Below are 18,587 nucleotides of genomic sequence, written 5' to 3'. Positions count from 1 at the left end.
CAAAATTGTTATGTCTGTGATAGTAATGGGGGGCAATAATGAGAGTGAGTGGAGCTCCCTTATGTCTTTGCTAGAACATACATATGTGGCTTCACCCATGTGCAAAAGCAGATATGGGCAGACTGAGGACAATAACATGAGGAATTTCGAAAGGGAATTCGGCAAAATTGCTCTTGACAATAGAGACTTCAGCATGGGAGAAATTTGTCTGGAGAGGGAGGCTGGAAAATGGGGAGCCAGCCTGAGTGACACTTTTGTCACTGCCTCCCTGGATGGCACCAGACCTCTTCTCTGGTACCTCACTAAGCTTGATCTACCACAGCTTGAATGAAAACTGCTTTGACATTTTACACTCATTACTGTGTTGTTGGCATTAAGATAATTAAGGGTCTCACAGGGTTTCTGTGACAAGTCCCTTATTTGTGACACTCGATTTTTCTCCCAGTTCAATTGCAGATGGCCTAAGTATGCAGGGTTTGTCAGCTCAAAGGCATTCGTGTTCCAAGGGGCACTGCGGAGATACAATTTATGACGATGGCTTGTAATTTTTAAAGCTGCATAAGTGGACCCTGTGCATAGCAAACAAGATGCAGTTCCTGTCTAAAGGAGCTGAGTGGATGATTCAGAAACTTGCAATAGGTACTAGTTAAACAGCCCAGCTAGAGGAGCTGCAGAGCAGGTAAGAAAGGTATCTCAGACATCACTGGGAATGGGAGGTGGTCAGAATCCTGTAGAGCGTGGTCAGAAATGTTGCATGAGATCAGATCCTAGTGTAGTTGAATTGGTGTATTATCCTTCTACACATTGCTGCTGTCCTGTGGAAGAGGCTGATGGATGGATTTACCTCCCTTGTGCTCATCAAAAAAGCCAAGTCCTTGCTTCAGCTGCTTCCATTTTTACTCCTTTTCTGGGATTTGTGTGATATATTCTCCTTCCTTTCCCAAGCTGTTGCCTGACCTAACCCATCTGTTTCTGTTTCAGGTCCCCAGGATCTACTGGGAGCTCTCCACAAGGCGTGTCCTTCTCATGGAGTTTATGGAAGGGGGACAAGTGAACGACAGGGCCTATATGGAGAGGAATGGCATCAACGTCAATGAGGTAGCTTCTCAGCCATCTTTGAATTGCGTGCTGAGCAATGCAAAACTGATTTTGACCTTGATGCAAAATGGAGGCTGACAGGACAGGATGGGATGGGACAGGAGAATAAGTACACGCAGATGAACAGAGCAATCAGAGAGATCTCTGTTCTTGTGCTCTTTGGAAAAGTACATAATTCCTTTTGAGGAATACTTTCCTGTAGGCTGCAAATCTGGAAAGATCTTCAAGGTAACATAGTAAAAGATGGCTATGCTCTTACATTAAAGACACTCATGCTTTGTTCCAAGATGGAAGTTCCCGTTATCCTAAAGGAACAACTTCAATTTCTGATTATTTTTATCTCATGGACTTTGTTATTAAGAGAGATTTGAAAAGTTCTGTCTGTAGCAAAATGTGGTCAGCTCCATTCATCTGGACAAGTCAACTGTCCAAAGTGAGAGTTGTTTCTTTGAGTGAATTTATCCTGTACTTTTGCTATAGGCAGAGGTGAAATCTAACTCACCTGCTCAGATAGAAGAGTGAATATTCCTCAGGTCTTTGGAGTCAGAAGGGCTTGTTTTGATGAATTAACTGAAGAGCTCTTGAGCAATATCTACGTTTTGATTTTGAGGTGGGCTTCCTCATAGGTCTCAGACAGCAGATCCATTTTGAGTTTGAGGTAGTTAGCATAGTGTGTAGCTCCCTGGGATTTTCTTTGAATTTCCTCAGACTGCTGGAGATAGAAAAACTGAGGTTAGCTGTTTTTCTACAACTGTGCTAACTTGCAGAGGCTTTTGCTTGTGATAGGAGCAATGTAGGGTGAAAATTTTTGCTAATTTTTTTTGTTTATCCATGCCTTTGGGAAGGTTTTGTGATGACTTGGCACAATACATCCATGCAGCAGTGAAATCACGTACTATTCTGAGTCTGAGCTAGTCTCTAAAGAATAGCTAAGAAGTAATTTAAAAAAATTGTCAACAGACTTCTACTACTGCAAAGTATAAGCCTTAGAGAGTTCCAGCCATCCGTCAGGTAGAGGATGTTACTCAGCTCAGTGGTAGGACTAGGACTGAATTTTCTTTCTTCCTTTTCTCTCCCTGCTGCCTGAAATTAATGATTAACTTTTACTGATTGCCAACAAAGCAAGGTAGAAAGGAAGGAGTACTGAGCTAGACAGAATCATGTGATGGGAAAAGAGATTTGTTATTGTGGCCACAGTAAGATGAGGTAGGGGCAGTGCACACTCCAGACTTCTCCTGTGGCAAGGTGCAGCAGATGGGGACAAATATTGCCTAGGTTAACTGTTGGCTGCTGCTGTTGCTGCCCTGGGTAAAGGACTGCATGGCATAGTGGGGAGATGAGCAAAAGGCAGCAGACTCTGAAAGAAGCATGAGGAGGGGATGGCAACCCAGGTTTCAAAACTGTGACCTGGTTTATAATATGACAGCAATCTTGGCTTTCAAGAGATGCATTAGCTGCCTATAAATCACTCAAATATATTTATTTTATCAGTCCCTCTATCATTTTACTCCATTTTGTTTTACGGGGTGGAGGAAGAGGAGTCTTTACTAAGCAGGATTTCTTTTTTGTGACAATGCAGCCTTGAAAAGCAAGCTGAGCCTCTCTCCTCTAAATGGAAAGGATCCCTGAGGTGAAAACTCCCTTCAAACCAGGTTACTGACATTTACTTAATACCGTCTGTAGCAGGATTATCATTAAAGCTGCCCAAAAGCACATTAATCTCTCTGGATCCGTCCAAGTGCTGGATTGTAATGGCATTTAATCAGAGAAGGCTTTGATTTTTAAAGACAAGTGCAAACATTGAAATATCTGCCTGTGGAACAGTTACTTATTCATGTGCAAGTGTACTTGTACACTGTAATGTAGCTGAGAAGGAACATGCAACTGGGATATTGACAGTGAAAAGGAAATCTGGATAGGGGAGTTACCAAGAATGAGCTGGCAGGAATTTTAAGGGAAGACTAGAACATATTAGGGCTAAGAAGGGGGCATCTGGAAACAGGGCTCTTCCAATTTTACAACACAGTAACATTTGTAGTCCTGGTTGGGAAGGTATATTTGGAAGAAGTGGGTAAGCAGGGAAGAGAGAAAAATTAGACTGAGGGGCTCTCAAGGGATTTGTAGCATACTGTATACAGGAGGAAAGGAAGGGCAGCAAGGCTTCTTAGAGCATGGATTTTTAAAGAAGATCTCAAATGGCACAAATATTCCTTTTGTATCCATTCTGATTATACCTGATTCATTTGTATTTGTATAAAAAACCTTAACATTATTTTTGGTCTGCCACATGGGTTCTCTGTGTCCTTCTTTGTGAGTTCTCTGCCTGTCTCTGCAGAGGCTCCTGTATCAGCACGCTCTAGGACCTGTGGATCTTCCAGATATGCTCATGTGCTTTATAGCCTCAAACTAACCAGCCAGCTCAGGTAGCTAAGTGAAGAGTCCCCATGATCAGCCTGATTTGGATTTGAGTCAGGGAAAGGAAACAATACCATGTACTTCAGCTTGCTAAGAGCCTGGTCATGAGCCATGGTTGATTTAGAAGTCAGAAAAGTGTTTTGTCCAGCTGAGAATTGAAAGCAAACAGCTAAGATACTTAAGATGAGCTACTGTGCACAATTATTGCCATCTGTTACTCCATCCTACTGTGGTGTTTCCTTCTTTCTGTTACTAAATGGATTCTGCACTGAAACAGTATCTCTTAGCTCAATAAAGAGCCTGGTACCTTCCTGTAGCTGACGGCTTTGTAATTTGAAATAAGCTTTCAGTGTGGGATTTACCCTTCTGCCAAGAGTCAGGAGCTGTAGCTGTGTAGCTGCTAAAATTTAAGTGGGATTTCCCAGGGTGGGATCCTTTTGTCAGCAATGGAAACCTCTCATGTCTGAAGTATTTGTGCTTATAACACTCAAGTGTTAGATGAAGCAGAGCACAGAGAAGAACACTGTTTCTAGGGAAAATGGCTATTCTTGCTCTTTGCACTTACTGAGTTAGTCTGGGGAGAGGTTTCTTTGCAGATTGTCTTACATTTCATCTAGTCTGAAGCTTAGTGAAATTCACAGGGCACTGATAAGCAGGAGTAGTGACCTCTGGTATTTTCAGCTTTTGAACTGTGCACAGACACCATGTAAAAGAGTTAAATTGCACACAGACCTGTTTCTTACTGAAAGTTGGTATTGAGCATCAATGCCAATCAATTGCTTAAGTCTCAACAAGATGCTTTACATTAAATCCAAGGAAATACAACTTCATTTAAAACCAGGGGAAATGATCTCCATGGTCATTTTGGGTCTGACAGAGATAAAAAACCAACGACTAGTCTTCTCTAGCTGTGCCCTTTTGAGAATCTGTGCAAACTTGGCGAGTTAGTCCCTCAGTTCCCTGACTGAGTGAATCAGAGTATTTCTCCCCACTTACATGCCATGGAAGATGGAGCATTGAGCATGAAAATAATTTCCTGAGTCCCCAGCAGAGAATACAGGGCATGCTGGGAGTGCACTCCAGGAGTCTTAAAAACTATTTCTGTATCTTCAAGTGTGTTCAGACATGATCTTGCTGTGATGCTAGATCACTGCATAGTAACAGTACTGCCGGACAGAGCGCTTTTATCCTCACAAGTGGATCACAGAGTGTGAAATCAGATCACTTGTGTGACCACCCTAATCTATTATGGATCAGAGCCATTTCAGAGCAGAGGCAGAGAAGTCTTCAAATTGTGGCTATTCTCTATCCACACCCTTTGCTAATTTGACACAGTTTAATTGGCTAGAATTGCCCTAGCAGGATTAAGCAAAACCTTAGACAATGGCTGTAATAACAACAATGAAAGCAAGCAAAAACCCAATACAGTCTTCAATCCAATTAACCTTCGATTAAGGTTCCAAAATCAATGCTATTATTTTGGCCGGAGGAGGTAATATTGAGCCCTGAGAAATGAGCTGCACAACGACCTTTACTTTTAATGAGATCAATAGAAGTTAGTGTCGCCATCTCTTAAAATAATTGGCAAATATTACAGCCAAATTAAGGCCAGAGACTAGTATCTGCTCCTGATCTAAAGAGACAGTCACAGATGGAGGTGGGATGGAAAGGGATGATGCCCTATCAGGCAGTTTCATCTAGGACTTATCAGGGGCAGGCAGTGAGATCATCTCTACAGGACCGTGACACAGTATTTTTTTCTTTGCTTTTCTTCTTCTTCATGTCTGTTAGAGGCATAGAGCCAGAACTACTCCAGTTTGCTCACAAGTCCAGGAAGTATCAGTGACTTTCCCCAGATAACCCAAGCTGGTTGGTTAATTGCATTATATCATGCTACCCATGATCATAATCTATTTACTTTTTACTGTAGGAATACTCATAAACTCAAATTTGCATGCATTCTTTCTTTTCTAAGAGGTTTCTTGCTAACTCTTGTGTATTGGTGTTTTTAGAGATGCTCAGTTGTGATGAACTTTCTAGAGTTTTGTTATTGTCACGTTGCTCTGTCAGAGGGTGTGCTGATTGGTTGAGAGGAGAGTTGCATAGAGTGACAAGGGTGACAGGTTGTCTAGGCTTTCAAAACTGATGGCAGCAACATATTGTGGCTGTATACATATACAAGAAGAAATATATCACTGCTAGTACCTGCACTGCAGCTTGGGATCCTTTGAGTTAGGTGACAGAAATGCAGTAGGCGTACTTGTTAAAATATTTGATACACTGGATGTGACTCCATTAATGAGAAAAAGTGGGGATTAGTAGGAAAATTGCAAAGTAGGTAAGAAACTCATAGAAGCAATGAGATTTGATCTAGAAACAGATCTCATTTAACAAATTGGCGATGACTTCAACATAAACAGAACTGTATCAAGGAGATTGTTGATGTCACCAAGTTGGGAGGTCTGACATTGTAGAGGAAGAGCAGAGTAGCAATAGCACTTTTTGAGGACTGAAGTGGTGGAAAGGAATAAAAAGGAGCAATGTTAAGTGAAAAGTCAGATTGAGTAGGTAAAAAGCACTTCATGTGCTTAGGTTGTTCCGAAGTCCAGCTGTTATACATGTATGTGTCACTCCATTGTTTGATTGTTGTCAGCCATCTGTTTATTCCTCAGGTCTGTTTTTTTTCAAAATGAAAACGTTGGGCTGAAAGTGTGTGGTTTGCCTGACATGGTGTCACGGTCATGTCACATAATTTGGCAATGGCAGGTTGGTATTTGCATTGACTGGTAAAGGCCACAGGCTCACTTGGTGACTGTAGTCATCATATTCTGCTGCAGCACAGACAGGCAAATTTAACTTCTTTTAGGCAATAACACTCCTTCTGGCAAAAGGCAGGGACATGCCTCCGGCAAGACCCAGAGCCTGATGTCGTCCTGATACATCGAGCTAAGCTCTGCTTGCTGATCAGCATAGTTTTTGTTCTTATGTGTTGCACCTAAATTATGCCATTTATGAGGACACCCGCTTTTGCCTGGTTGTATTTCTTGTAGCACATACAGAACTACAGGTGCTTCTGCTTCCTCGCTATTCAAACCTCCTAACTGGTAGACTGTTCCTCCTCTGCCATTCCTTAGCCAACTTAGGAATCTTCAGCTCTTTTAATCTTTATCCCATGTAAATGCCTCCTGCATCATGCTCATTTATTTGCTTTCTCTGAACTCCCTCTGTGTAGTCTGTATCTCTTGAGTTAATGAGGTGTCTGGAAGTGAATGCAGAATTCCAAGACTGATTATTATTTTTTTACAGTGTGCAGCAGAGCAATGCTGGGGGACAGCGGTAATGATAAAGACCTTGTTTTGTTGGATGATAAACAGGGAAAGGACTGATGACCTCTCTGTGTCATAACAAAAAGCCTGTGTGTTAACTGTGGCCTTTGCTTCTGTAAATCATTGCAACCGTTTTTCTAATTTGTGATGCACCTTCACCGTGAGGTCTTACATAGCCTAAATGTGTGCTGAATTCCTCCCTTCTGCTGAACAGAGGTTTTCATAAGTCTGTTTTCTCATTTCACCTAGCCATGTTCTTCCAAAGTGAATTCTGTAGTTATTACTTTTCCAGTGGCCTTCTCAGTAAGGGTGGAATAAGGGCCTGAAGTGACAAGGCACAGTACTGAAGAATTAATGTATATAAAGGTTTCATGGTTTTTTTCCCTAAACTTTTTGTCAAGAAATTTAAACTCCCTTTGTCTGAATTATGATGATAGGTCACTATTCATAATACTACACTTTAATACCTAGAGTGTAAAGCTTCCTATTTTGTTTAGAATTTGACAGTGTTGTTGCTTTCTACCTTAATTTATTTTGTGTCCTATTTCAGAGGTATGACAACAGACAAAATTATGTGAAAATACTTTAGTGTGCACCACAGCTCCGTGGTAAATTTTTTCTGAAAGTGAAGACTTTTTATATGCTTGCATCATAAGTCCCTGTAACATATCTTCTGTATGCTAATGAAATAGTACAGAAATACATTCATATGTCTTAAAGAAGTCATAAAGTTTAGTTGAAGATACTGGAGATGCTCAAGGTTGTATGTTGAGGAATAGGTAAATATAAGAACAGCAAAGAAGAGCAAGAGGATGAGGATCTTGCAGTGAACATTGTCTTCTACCCATGACTCAGCCTGTGAGTCTGAGCAGAGCTGTGACCCCTCTGTTTTCATGGGAGGATGGGAAGATGGATCTCAAGCTGCTTTTGTGTTGCATTACAGGCTGTAAGAGGTTGTGACCATGGATCTACATAGTCATTTTTCTGCTGATGGTGACTCAGGAGGGGGGACCATCTCTGCATCTGGAACAGCCAAATCATAAGATGCTGTTAATGAGGGTGGCATGGATAACCTGGTGAGAGGCATTTCTGTAGGATCCTAGGATATTTGGGTTTGGAAGGGAACCTCAGGAAGGTTTCTATCAAATCTCCTTCTAAGGCAGGGTCAGTTATGAGGTCAGACCAGCTTACTCAGGGTATTAACCAGTCAGGTCTGCAAAACCTCTAAGGATGGAGATTGCACAACCCCTTCGGCCATGACCAGTCAATAGGTTTGCAGAACTCCCAGCCTGGACTTGTGCTCAATGGGTATGAGGCATCATGTTGGTCCCCAGTTTGTCCCCAAGTCCTCATCTTCTAAAATTCTGTTTTTCCATGCCCTTGGAGAACAAGTGGCTGAGACAGTGAGGGCCGAGTGTGGTTAGCACAGTGTGTGCACACCAGTATCAGGATTGATGCTGTGATCAGTCATAATGTCTGAGTCCATTCCTTCTGGTCTATGGGTCCCTGGGAGGCTTTGTGAATGAGTTACGTGATGGGCTTAAAGAACTATTTGGCATGTCCTTGGACTGTCACCAAGGGCTACTCAGCTCTTATGTGAGATCACAGCACCTGGTACTTTGGTCCTATCTAATTTTAGAGCTTGCCGATCAAGGAGACTTGCAAGGGTCACTTCATGGCTCTGGTGATCTCTGCTGGTGATTCAGAAGGGAAATATCACTCCCCTCAGTCAGTGCTTAAAATAACACCTGCGTGGCGTTGGGGAAGCTGCAGTACAGGACATCACAGGGCTGTGCTGTTCTGTCTGTGTGAGTGATTCATCATTGGGTGGGCCAGCATTCACGTGATTCAACAGTGGTTCCAGGTCCCACCTGAGGACAGAGGATGGTTTCACGTGATCCTACACTGTCCCTGTTGTTGTGCTGCAGGAAGGGTTCTTGTTATTTTTCCTCATTTGTAGTTACTTAGCCACTATTCACAGTGAATGCTCTTCTCAGAGGTGGCCATGTTTCAGAGGTGGCTAAACCAAGCCCTTTCTTGTCTGTCTGGTTTTCTGCAGGATGAGCTGTTATTACTATCCCTGTTACCTCTTCTACCACCTCTGCTTATGGGGACAGCTGCCAGTTTGCTGCTTACAGGGTGTGTCTTCAGATATGCTTGGAATAATTTATAACAACTGTCTTTTAATTGCTTGTTCAGCACTCTGCTGCGGAGCACTGTGCTTCTTGGGATGGCAGGGAGGGCTGGTGGTGGGATAGTAGGGCAAGGCTGCTGTGTTAGTGTATGGCAAGGGATTGATCTCATGCCCTGGGGATGTTTGCTTTTTTCTAGGAGGTTTTTAACTTTAATAGCATCTCTTGGTGATAAGGAGCAGTGGTATGGAGGGACACAGCAGTGACAGGATGTTTTAAACAGCTTTTCTGTGCTTCCTCATCTTCACAGACATTGCAAATCAGATTAGCATGGGTCTGAGGAAAGGAAGAGGGAAAGTGGGGGACAGTGTGATGGGGGGGAGGGTAAAGGGAGCTGATATTCATTCTGGTGAGCAGACTGACTGGCTGAATCTCCCCTCACCCCTTCTCTGCCGTGTCCTGCTGCCATCCATGGTTGGAAACACCTGAGTCTTCCTCCCCCAGCAGCAATTTCCCTGCATTCCCTGGGAATGCATGTCTGCCACTATCTGCTGTCCCACTTTCCTCCTCTTTACCTGAAACCCCATTCCTACCCACAGGTATTGTCTCTTTTTTTTAATGCTAGAAAAGTGTATTTAAATAACCCATGATCCCACAAACACCTTCATGGTGCTCTCTGCATGGATCCTTCCCTGAATCTCCTGGACTACCCTGCTACCTGTAGATGCCTGCAGCCACCCTGTGCCTCCATCAGTGTGAGGAGCTGCAGGAGTTCTGCGTGGGGATATGAGCATGTACAGACCCTTGCTACCTGGGTTGTCACACAGAGGCTGCCTCCCCTCCCCGGCAGGCACCTTACTGTGGGTGGCAGTGTGTGACCATCTCGTCTCCTCACAGATCTCTCGCAACTTGGGGAAGCTCTACAGCGAAATGATCTTTGTGAATGGCTTTGTGCACTGTGACCCACACCCAGGCAATGTGCTAGTGAAGAAGTGTCCAGCCTCTGGCAAGGCTCACATTATTCTCCTGGATCATGGGCTCTACCAGGTATGTAGGTGTGAGAGGCTTCCAGGGCCTTGTGAGGCTGCCTTTAGGCACCAGGTTGCAGCCTTGCCTCTCTAAGCACATATGAATAAGTTTTGCCTAATAGTTCCATAACCCCCTAATAATATTTTTTGACTCTGAAATGGAGGATAGGGCACAAGTAAGGGATGGAAGACTTTTCCCCGTTTCTTGTCCTCTGTGGGCTTCTGGGACCATGTCTTCCTTTCCAGGTGCTGAGCGAGTCATTCCGCATGGACTACTGCCACCTTTGGCAGGCCCTCATCAAGGCTGATATGAAGAGGGTGCAGAAGTACAGCCGGCGGCTTGGGGCAGGGGATTTGTATCCTCTCTTTGCCTGCATGCTGACTGCCAGATCTTGGGAGTCTGTCAACAGGGGCATTGACCAGTCACCAGTCTCTGCCAGTGAGGTAGGTCTTGTGTGTCCTTCCCTAATGTGTGCCCTTGCTTCTCCTCAGTACCTTTCTATGTTGAAATCACTAGCACCACTGATAGTACAGCAGTGCTGGGCAACCCCTGCCAGATCTGTAGCAATTTCTGCAGTGATAGCTGATCTAGAAAAAAGCAGGACTCCTTCTGCAATATGCTTTATAGTGGCTGAATTTAATTTCCCAGATTCACTTGTTATGTGCTGCTTAAATTTTGTTTAATATTTTAATACCTAACTATTCACCATTTCTGGGGAAATATTAGTGGATTGTCCTTTCCTTAAAAAAATATTGAATGCAGCTGTATACAAAACCATCAAGGAGGCTAGGATAAGGTACAGGAGACATAAAGGTTTAGTGAGAAGACACGAGAAGGATAATGCATTATCACTATTCATGTAAATGACTATCAGCACTGATATAAACTCCTAAAAAAACCTGGAAATTACCTCCCAATCAAAAACCCTATTAACTTGGAGTCAAGGTTGCTTAACTGCAGATCCTGTCACTCAGTCACTACAAATCTGGGAAATTGCCACTTACATTTTCCACCCTTTCGTATCCACACATGCTGGGATCCTTCTCGCGCCTCCTTGCACCCCTGATACACACAATACACCACCTTAAGAATAGTAGCAGCCCTGCCAATTGTGCTGTTTCTAGAGGAGAACATGAAGTGATGTGATTCAGCCAATGGACGAGTAAGTAGAAGTGTGTTGTATCCTATGGTTTGCTTTTATCTGCACACATCTGTAGTAGAGCAGATGAAATTCATTTAAGTAGCGTTATAATATTGTCCTATGAAATGCTCTTCCAAAAGTTCCTTCATTTTGATGGATGTGGCAGAATTTGCTGTACGGGCTTGCCATTATCCATAGCAATGAGTAGTTCAGATACCTTGGGTAATAGACCCCTTCCCTCCCAATTATCTGAGTTAATTTTCTGCACATCAGAAATAATATGATGGCTGTCTAACAGATCTATGCTTGATCTGGTGAGTTCTGGAGCTACCGGCTCCAGAAGAAAATTCAGAGGTGCCAAAGCAAATTGGCACAGCACTGACTCCAATACTACAAGGCCAGTGTTGAATCTGAGTTAGTGAGCAATGTTATTCCCAACTTGCTTGTGAAGGTTAACCAGAGGTGTAGCTGCAGCTACATGGTACCCTGTGTGTGCTAATGAACTTTGTCATTGAGTTGAAGTGCGTGTATGGAACCAGCTCTGTTGTCTTTGCCTACATGACACAATTAATGCTGAAACTAGATAATCCTGCAGCAGATAATGGGGAGCTGAGCAGATTTGCTGTGGCATTAGGAAATGAGCTGCTGCTTGCCCTTACTTTAGAGGTGAATTTGAAAGATCTTATCAGCAGCAAGAGCTGAGCGCTGTGTAGGCAGGTACCATCAGTACAGAGCTCCAGAGAGTGTGCCTGAGGATGTATCAACATGACAATAGCCTGTGAGACAAGGAAACAACCTTCCTGAAACAAAATCTTATCTGTAGTGCTGTACTTAGTCTGGGACACTACATCTTGAGAAAGGTCTGATGAAACTGGGGCAAGTCCAGTAGGAATCTACAAGGACTAGTGGCCGAGTAGATGCAACCCATTAATAAGTCTGAGCAAGTTAGCTCAGGAAAAAATCTGGAAAAGGCAGGTCAGGAAGAGTTGTAGAAGTGATTTTCTAGTGCTGCAAGCAGGACAAGCAGTCATGAGTTTAAATTCAGCTAAGCATGAGAAAAGTCAGATCTAGTGGCAAAGCAGTGAAATGCCAGTGTGTAGGTGGTCTGGGGAGGTTTTGATTCATGTTACTGGAGAGTTTAGGTGCAGGCTGGGCAAATGTAAGAACATTGCCATAGGTATAGTTGTTCCTGCCTTAAACCAGGGCCAGGCAGCTGATTGCTCAGGGTGGCTGCTAGCCTCATCTCATCTGATTTAATGATGTCTTTTGCTGCATCCTGCAGCAGCCTCAGCAGCTGCAGCCAAGGGGCTTTTCTCAGGTCCTGTGGCTTAGCTTATTTCTTCCTCTGCGCACAGGCTTTGCCCTTGATGGAAAGTGACAGTTCTGATGACTGATCATGTGGTTGTTTTGTGATGTGGACAAGCAGCTGGAGCTAAAAATAAAAGGAAAAGAAATAGAAAAGAAAATCTATGTCTGGAAAATAATGTAAGCTCTGCAATGATGCTGGCTGGAGAAAGGGATAAGGGATAATCAGGGAGGAATTTTCTGCCAACAAATAATGCAACAAAACAACATATAGGAGAGCTAAGCATCTTCTTGCTCAAGCCTTGTGTATCTGGTGAGTGATGGAGGCAGGAGGACACAAAGATTGGTTTGTTAACAGCAATCATGGTGGTGTGTGAGCTGTGTACATCTCTGACTATCGTGACAGGCACACTCAGTTTGTGCAGGTCTGTTCCTTTATAATAAGTTTGGAGTTCACAAAGAGTGTGAGATCCACATCATACAATATAGGCCATCCCTCATTCCAGAGGAGAGAAAGCTTTAGAGCTGTCGTTTCCCACAAAGAAGCCTCCTTCCTGTGTGAAGTTATTTACTGCCCCCCTGCATGTATCCTCCTGGATTTTGTAGATTTCAGATGTTCCAGAGACTTGTCTTTGGATTTCATGTCATGATGGCCTCTGTAGGAAGAGGTAGGGACAAGGTATGCATATAGGACCAGCTCCCAGCTACACTGTGCTACATTTGCTAGGGTGGTGAGGGAACTCTCAGATCCAAAAACATGAAGAAGAGGCACAGCTGACTGTCTTGCATGTGCTGGTGGCTTGTATTTGGAGAGGAGCTCATCTTCAATGGCTCAGGCTGTACTCCCTATGTTATCACTGGCTTCTTTCAGTAGGCAATGTGTTTGTTGGAATCTAGAGAACCAGAGAAAATGAAGGATTGCCTTGAACTTACACTCTTCCCTTAATTATCTGCTACTGGCTGCTGTCATATAGGATATAGATCTAGATCTGACAGATGACAATTTGATGATGTTTATCTCTTGGGTTAACATGATGCTTAACTGCATAATTTTTTTCTCACCTCTACTGATTTGTGTTGAGGACCGAGGACTAAACTGGACCTTGGAAATGGCTTCATCAGTATAGCATAGAGCCATGAGTTCCATGGGGCAGCGAAGAGCAAGCAGCTTGGTTGTCTTGCAGCATGCCTCCACCTTCCTGAGCAATTCTGCTACCTGCAACTCAGCCAGTTTTGGGGCTGATGAAATGATAAGTCTCCAAGGGGAGTATTGATATTTGGTTGCTGCAGGCTGCTTAGAACTAAGAGTCAAGACAGCAGTGAGTGGCTGTTCTCCTGAGAGGCTATTAACCCTGCCAGTGAGGGGATGGGTCCTTGTCTCACTGAAGGGCAGTTGGGATCTGTGCTGTGAGTGCTGTGCCCAGTGTCTGCAGGAAAGCAGGACACAGCTCTGTAGCTTCTGGTCTACTGTCAAGGTCTGTTGAAACACTGTCTCTTCCTGGCCAATCTCAGCTGCATCTGGACCTGGATTTCCCATGTACTCTCACCTTCTCTCTTCTTTCTCCTTGACATGACCTGGCTGGCCACAGGACATGGAGATCCGGTCCAACGCTGCTGCTTACTTGCCCCAGATCACCCAGCTCCTCAACAATGTTCCCCGTCAGATGCTGCTTCTGCTGAAGACCAACGACTTGTTAAGGGGGATTGAGTCAGCCCTGCACACACGGGCCAGTGCCAGCTCCTTCCTCAACATGTCTCGCTGCTGCATCAGAGCTGTTTCCACGTGAGTCTCTTACCCAGGCATCAGAGCCAGACGAGGAGCAGCAGGAGCTGATGGTTCCTGTGGTCTGGGAGATGGGGGAGATCCCAGGCACAGCAGGCCAGTCAGGGTCCAGTCCCACTGCAGCTGAGCAAGGCAAGCAGGACAGACCCTGAGACAGTGGTTGGATCCAATCAAAAGTCCACATGATAAGGCAGAATCCTGGTGATGGGGTCTAAGAGCAACCAGAAAGTCAATCTGTAGATTGTGTGGTGGTTGTCAGGCAGGTCCATAGTGACAAGACACGGCTGAGATCAAGCAAAGAAGTCAACATGTGAGTTGAGGTCCAGGCCATGGGGCTTCGCAGCAGGGTATGAGCTGAGGACCATTACTCTTCCAGTGTAGCTCAGGCAGGAACTGAAACTGCAGGTCTGAGATTAACTGAAGTTCCTGGGCCTGTGAGCAGAGGGTTGGGGGTGATTCCAGGCTAGTCAGGCCATTAAGGCTTATTAGGGCCCCACAGGGGGCCTGACAAGGCTCTGACTCAACCTTTTCACCTATTTCTGTTAGCTCTGGATCTCTTCCCCTGGTCGTACCCCTGCTCAGTTACACATCTCAGCCTCTGTCTGTACTGTTCTTACATCCATCACCCTCTCCAGAGGACAAACCTGTCACCCTGGAGCTGGAGACAGGGGTAGAGTTGGAGGCCTTAGGTTAAGGGTTTAGATTTTTCCCCCCAGAGGAGGAGCCGGGTCTTCTTGCCCATTACAGGCATTACTACTAGGCAGTATTTGTGAGTAGTATAGATCTGAAAGTTCACTGCAGCCTGATTGAGGGGATTGGGCTGACTGAAGATCAGGCTGATGTTTAAAAGCCAGGAACAGGAGTAGTGCAAGTGATTTCCTTCTGTGAGTCTTATGAATCAATGCACTTCTGCCTCAGATTCTTCCTCCTTGTAGATGAAATAACAGTTATTTCTTGGGCTGATGAGGGACCTCTGAATCCCAATTAGCCCCTGCTAAAGAAAGGTGGAGAAATACTTTCCCTGGAGTCTTTGTGTCAGAATTGCTGGACTCTTAAAAGTGTGCTAGCAGGAAAAGCAATAGGAGTGCTCACCTGTCTCTGTGAGCTGAAGGTGGCCATAGAAGCAAAGTAATGCCCTAACCTAGGATCACTACATGCTGTGGGAAGAGAACTGAGATTTCAAGGGAGCTGGCTTTCTCTTCTGCCAGATTCATTCTAAGGAAGGTGGTCCCCACCTCCTCAGAAGCACTGCTTAGAGAAAATCCCTGTTTCCTGGGGATTCTCCAGATGGGGGATATTGCCCATCCCTGGGGAGAGTCAGTTGTGCAGAAGATGTAGGACAGGCCTCCTTCCTCCTGGGCTGTTTCCTGCTGGATCTAATGCAGCTGTTTCTCTCATTCTAGGTACCAGAGGAGCAAGAGTCACTCGCTTTACAGGAGGGCCCAGATCTCACTCACAGAAGCCATAAGCCTGTGGCAGATCAACTTATATGAACTCTTTCTGTGGCTGAAGGGGTCCCAGCTGGGGAACTGGGTCATTGCTCTCCTGAGACGGATGCACCATCTCACGTACTGACATGAACTGGTGGGAGAGGCCTGGGTGCTCCCTCCCTCCCTTCTGCTCTCCATGGAACATTTGTCTTTCTGACTATTTCTGTCTATTTTTGGGTCTTAATCCACATTACACACTGCACTGTCGTTTTCTTTTACAGCATTAGCTTCCTCTGTGGCACAGAGAGGTTGAGTTGGTACCAGAGCTCTATTGTTTTGTGGTTTAGGAAAAGTAGGTGCGTGATACCTTCTTTCCTCATGTGTGCAGGTTAAGTTCCACTCAGATTCTAGTGGGATTTTGCTGGAAGCAAATGCCTTTTTGAATATTTCTTAAACAATCTTAAAGAATTTAAGAGAATCCCAGCCCTACCTAGAATGCCTCAAAACTTTTCTCAGACCCTCAGAGGTGGTAAGTCCCTTTAAAATGCAATAGGGCTTATGTTAGTTTGTGCAATCTCCTTAGTCTGATTTCTCTTTAGGTGCGCAGAATGTTTCTCAGAGGAGTGAGACCTTGTGGAAAGGTGTCACTAGGGTTTTCTCTTCCAGCACCAGGGGAAGAGGACTCAAATGGTGAGAGTGGTGGACTGGCAGTCCGACTTTCTAAGGTTCATCTCCAGTCCTGTCAGCAAGTGCCTCTGTTTTTGGACTTCTCCTGGCCTGTTTCTTTGCAGGTAAAATGGGGGAAGGGGAAGTGATCTTGTCCCTCTTCTGAAATTCTGGGAAGGCAGTAAGAATGACAACTCAGGGCTCTGAAACTGCTGGTAATGTATGTGTACTGTACAATACTTCCACACAACAAAATAAATGTGTTGTATCCAAGACCTTTGGGGGAGGGATGCTTGGCTGTGCACTAGAGTTATGTTTGGGCCTCTAACCTAAGTCCTGTTCCCATTTCTCCACAAGGGAGTCATGCCAGGCAGTGCCAGTAACTCCTTGTAAGCAAAATGTCCACTTCGTCTTTTCTCTGTCCAAGAGGTTTGCACCACATCTGAGTCCTCTGGTACTGCATCAGATGTGTGTTGGGATGGAATGGAGGAGCAGGCATTTATTTTTCTGCTGGGAGGACACCTCACACCCTTCTTCCCAGATCCATGCTGAGCCTGCCTCCTCCCTGCCTGTGGGAGTGCACTGCAGCACATCTGTGAGATGTCACCATCCCCATGCCACAGTGAGCATTTCACCTTGTCACTGCCTGTGATGTTTTAGTGCTCTGGCCTCAGACAAAAACCTGCCATTTGCTCGGTGGTGCAAGTGACAGGTCTGATGGCTTTGATTCTGCAGTTGTGGGACAGCTACCAGAAAGCCTCACCTAGAGGTCTGCTTTATGTGAGACGTATTTAAGATACTGGGCTACAGCTCTGCTGCTTGTAAGAATTTCTTTAGCCAGGAAGGGTGGATGGAGGTGACTGCTTACATCATCTCAGCTTTTCTCATAAACTATCTTGGTGAAAGGGGACATGAAGGACAGGATGGGAATGTCCGTGTACTGTCAGAAAGCTTGCTAATCTGAGGGTTACTCAGGCACCAAACGGTGCCTGAGAGCAAGCCACAAGAAGGCCATTCACTCTCCCAGTTTCTATACAATTTTCCAACTTGCACAGGTGTGAGGCCCCACCTTGAAGTGAGTTTATTTGCTTGGGAAAGGAAACAGAGAACAGAGTGCAGGTAAGAGTGTGTGTGTGAGTCCCTGGTGAATCAATCATCTTGCTGGCTGTGTGGGAAAGAGAAGGAATGTAATCCAGAAAAGGTACTTGGCTGCTGGCGGGCTTGGGCATGTGGGTTAGGGACTGCAGATGTGCAGACAGTGTCTGTGTACATTCACAGGCATGTAGGCAGAACTGGCTGGCTCAGGACTGCCAAGAAGTGGTGTGTGATTGGCAGGGTTCTGGACACAGTATTACTGAATGTGGGTTTTAGGTCTCTTTGAGTAGTCAATCACCTGATCCTGGCATTAGCTCTCTGAGCCTTTCCTATTTTGGGGGCAGCAGCAAGAGTGATGTGCTCTCTGATCTTTGCTAAGAGCAAAAAAGAAGCCCTGGTAAGATTGAATGTCCTTGCAAAGCTTGTCTCCAACCCCTGCAATGACAGGTCAGAGATTCCCTTGACTTTCTGGGTTGTATGATGGCATCAGGGAATGGAGTGGGGGTAATTGCAGAATGAGACTCCTGAGTTGACAAAGAGTCACTGGGGCCCTGGGATACTGCTGCTGCAGCCTGTATATGACTAATCTTTGGTCATATGAGCAATCTAGCTTGCTCAGGCACTTACAGCTGGTAGGCTGGCCAGCATGGGTGGACCTGACTTGTTCTCATCACAAGTAGAGCTCCTCTGAGAAAGCTGGCCTGGTGTGCTGTGTTGAAGTCCCAGAGACCCTCTAGTAATGGTCACCAACTGCACATCCTCATCTTGTAGCTGCTTCTGCAAATGACTTTGCCTGTTCATGGCTGGATATACTGACCAGAGCACTATTTGGGTTTCTCATCTGTGAGTGAAAGCTCATCCCACATTTAGGCCCTCATTTCTAGAGGATCCCATGTTGTGGAGAGGCTCCCTGTAGCTGTCATTTACATTGGCTGTCAAGCTCACAGCTTGGTCTCAGCTATGCATGTTGTTTCCCTCCTTCAAAATCCCACCACATGACTGCTAGTTCTGCCACCTGAGGAGGGTCCTGACTCTAGAAGTGGTAGGGAACCAGCAGCCCCTTGGACTAGTTTCTGGCAACGTGCAGCAGGCAGAGAACAGGGAATATTTGGCAGAGCTTTGTCAGTTGTAGTTAGTCTCTTCTGGGAAGCTCTTTGTTAGCAGGAG

At 45.0% G+C, this 18,587-nt stretch overlaps 1 protein-coding gene across 13 annotated transcripts in view; it reads left to right on the top strand.

The window, feature by feature from the left end:
* The window catches only part of ADCK1 (aarF domain containing kinase 1), a 73,817-nt gene extending 57,217 nt beyond the window's left edge, over positions 1 to 16,600 (top strand). For 12 of the 13 annotated variants that reach the window (XM_064423733.1, XM_064423726.1, XM_064423725.1 and 9 more), the window contains 5 exons: positions 982 to 1,098; positions 9,869 to 10,018; positions 10,246 to 10,443; positions 14,036 to 14,229; positions 15,633 to 16,600. In XM_064423733.1, coding sequence (XP_064279803.1) covers positions 982 to 1,098; positions 9,869 to 10,018; positions 10,246 to 10,443; positions 14,036 to 14,229; positions 15,633 to 15,804 — 831 coding nt within the window. In that variant the 3' untranslated portion in view covers positions 15,805 to 16,600. The remainder of the gene's footprint in view (positions 1 to 981; positions 1,099 to 9,868; positions 10,019 to 10,245; positions 10,444 to 14,035; positions 14,230 to 15,632) is intronic. The other variant, XM_064423729.1, reaches the window with a different exon arrangement.
* Positions 16,601 to 18,587: the final 1,987 nt, after the last annotated feature.

Source organism: Passer domesticus, chromosome 6, assembly GCF_036417665.1.
Source record: "Passer domesticus isolate bPasDom1 chromosome 6, bPasDom1.hap1, whole genome shotgun sequence".
NCBI lineage: Eukaryota > Metazoa > Chordata > Aves > Passeriformes > Passeridae > Passer > Passer domesticus.
The sequence above is the reverse complement of the archived record's forward strand: the minus strand, read 5'-3'. Positions and strand labels throughout refer to the sequence as shown.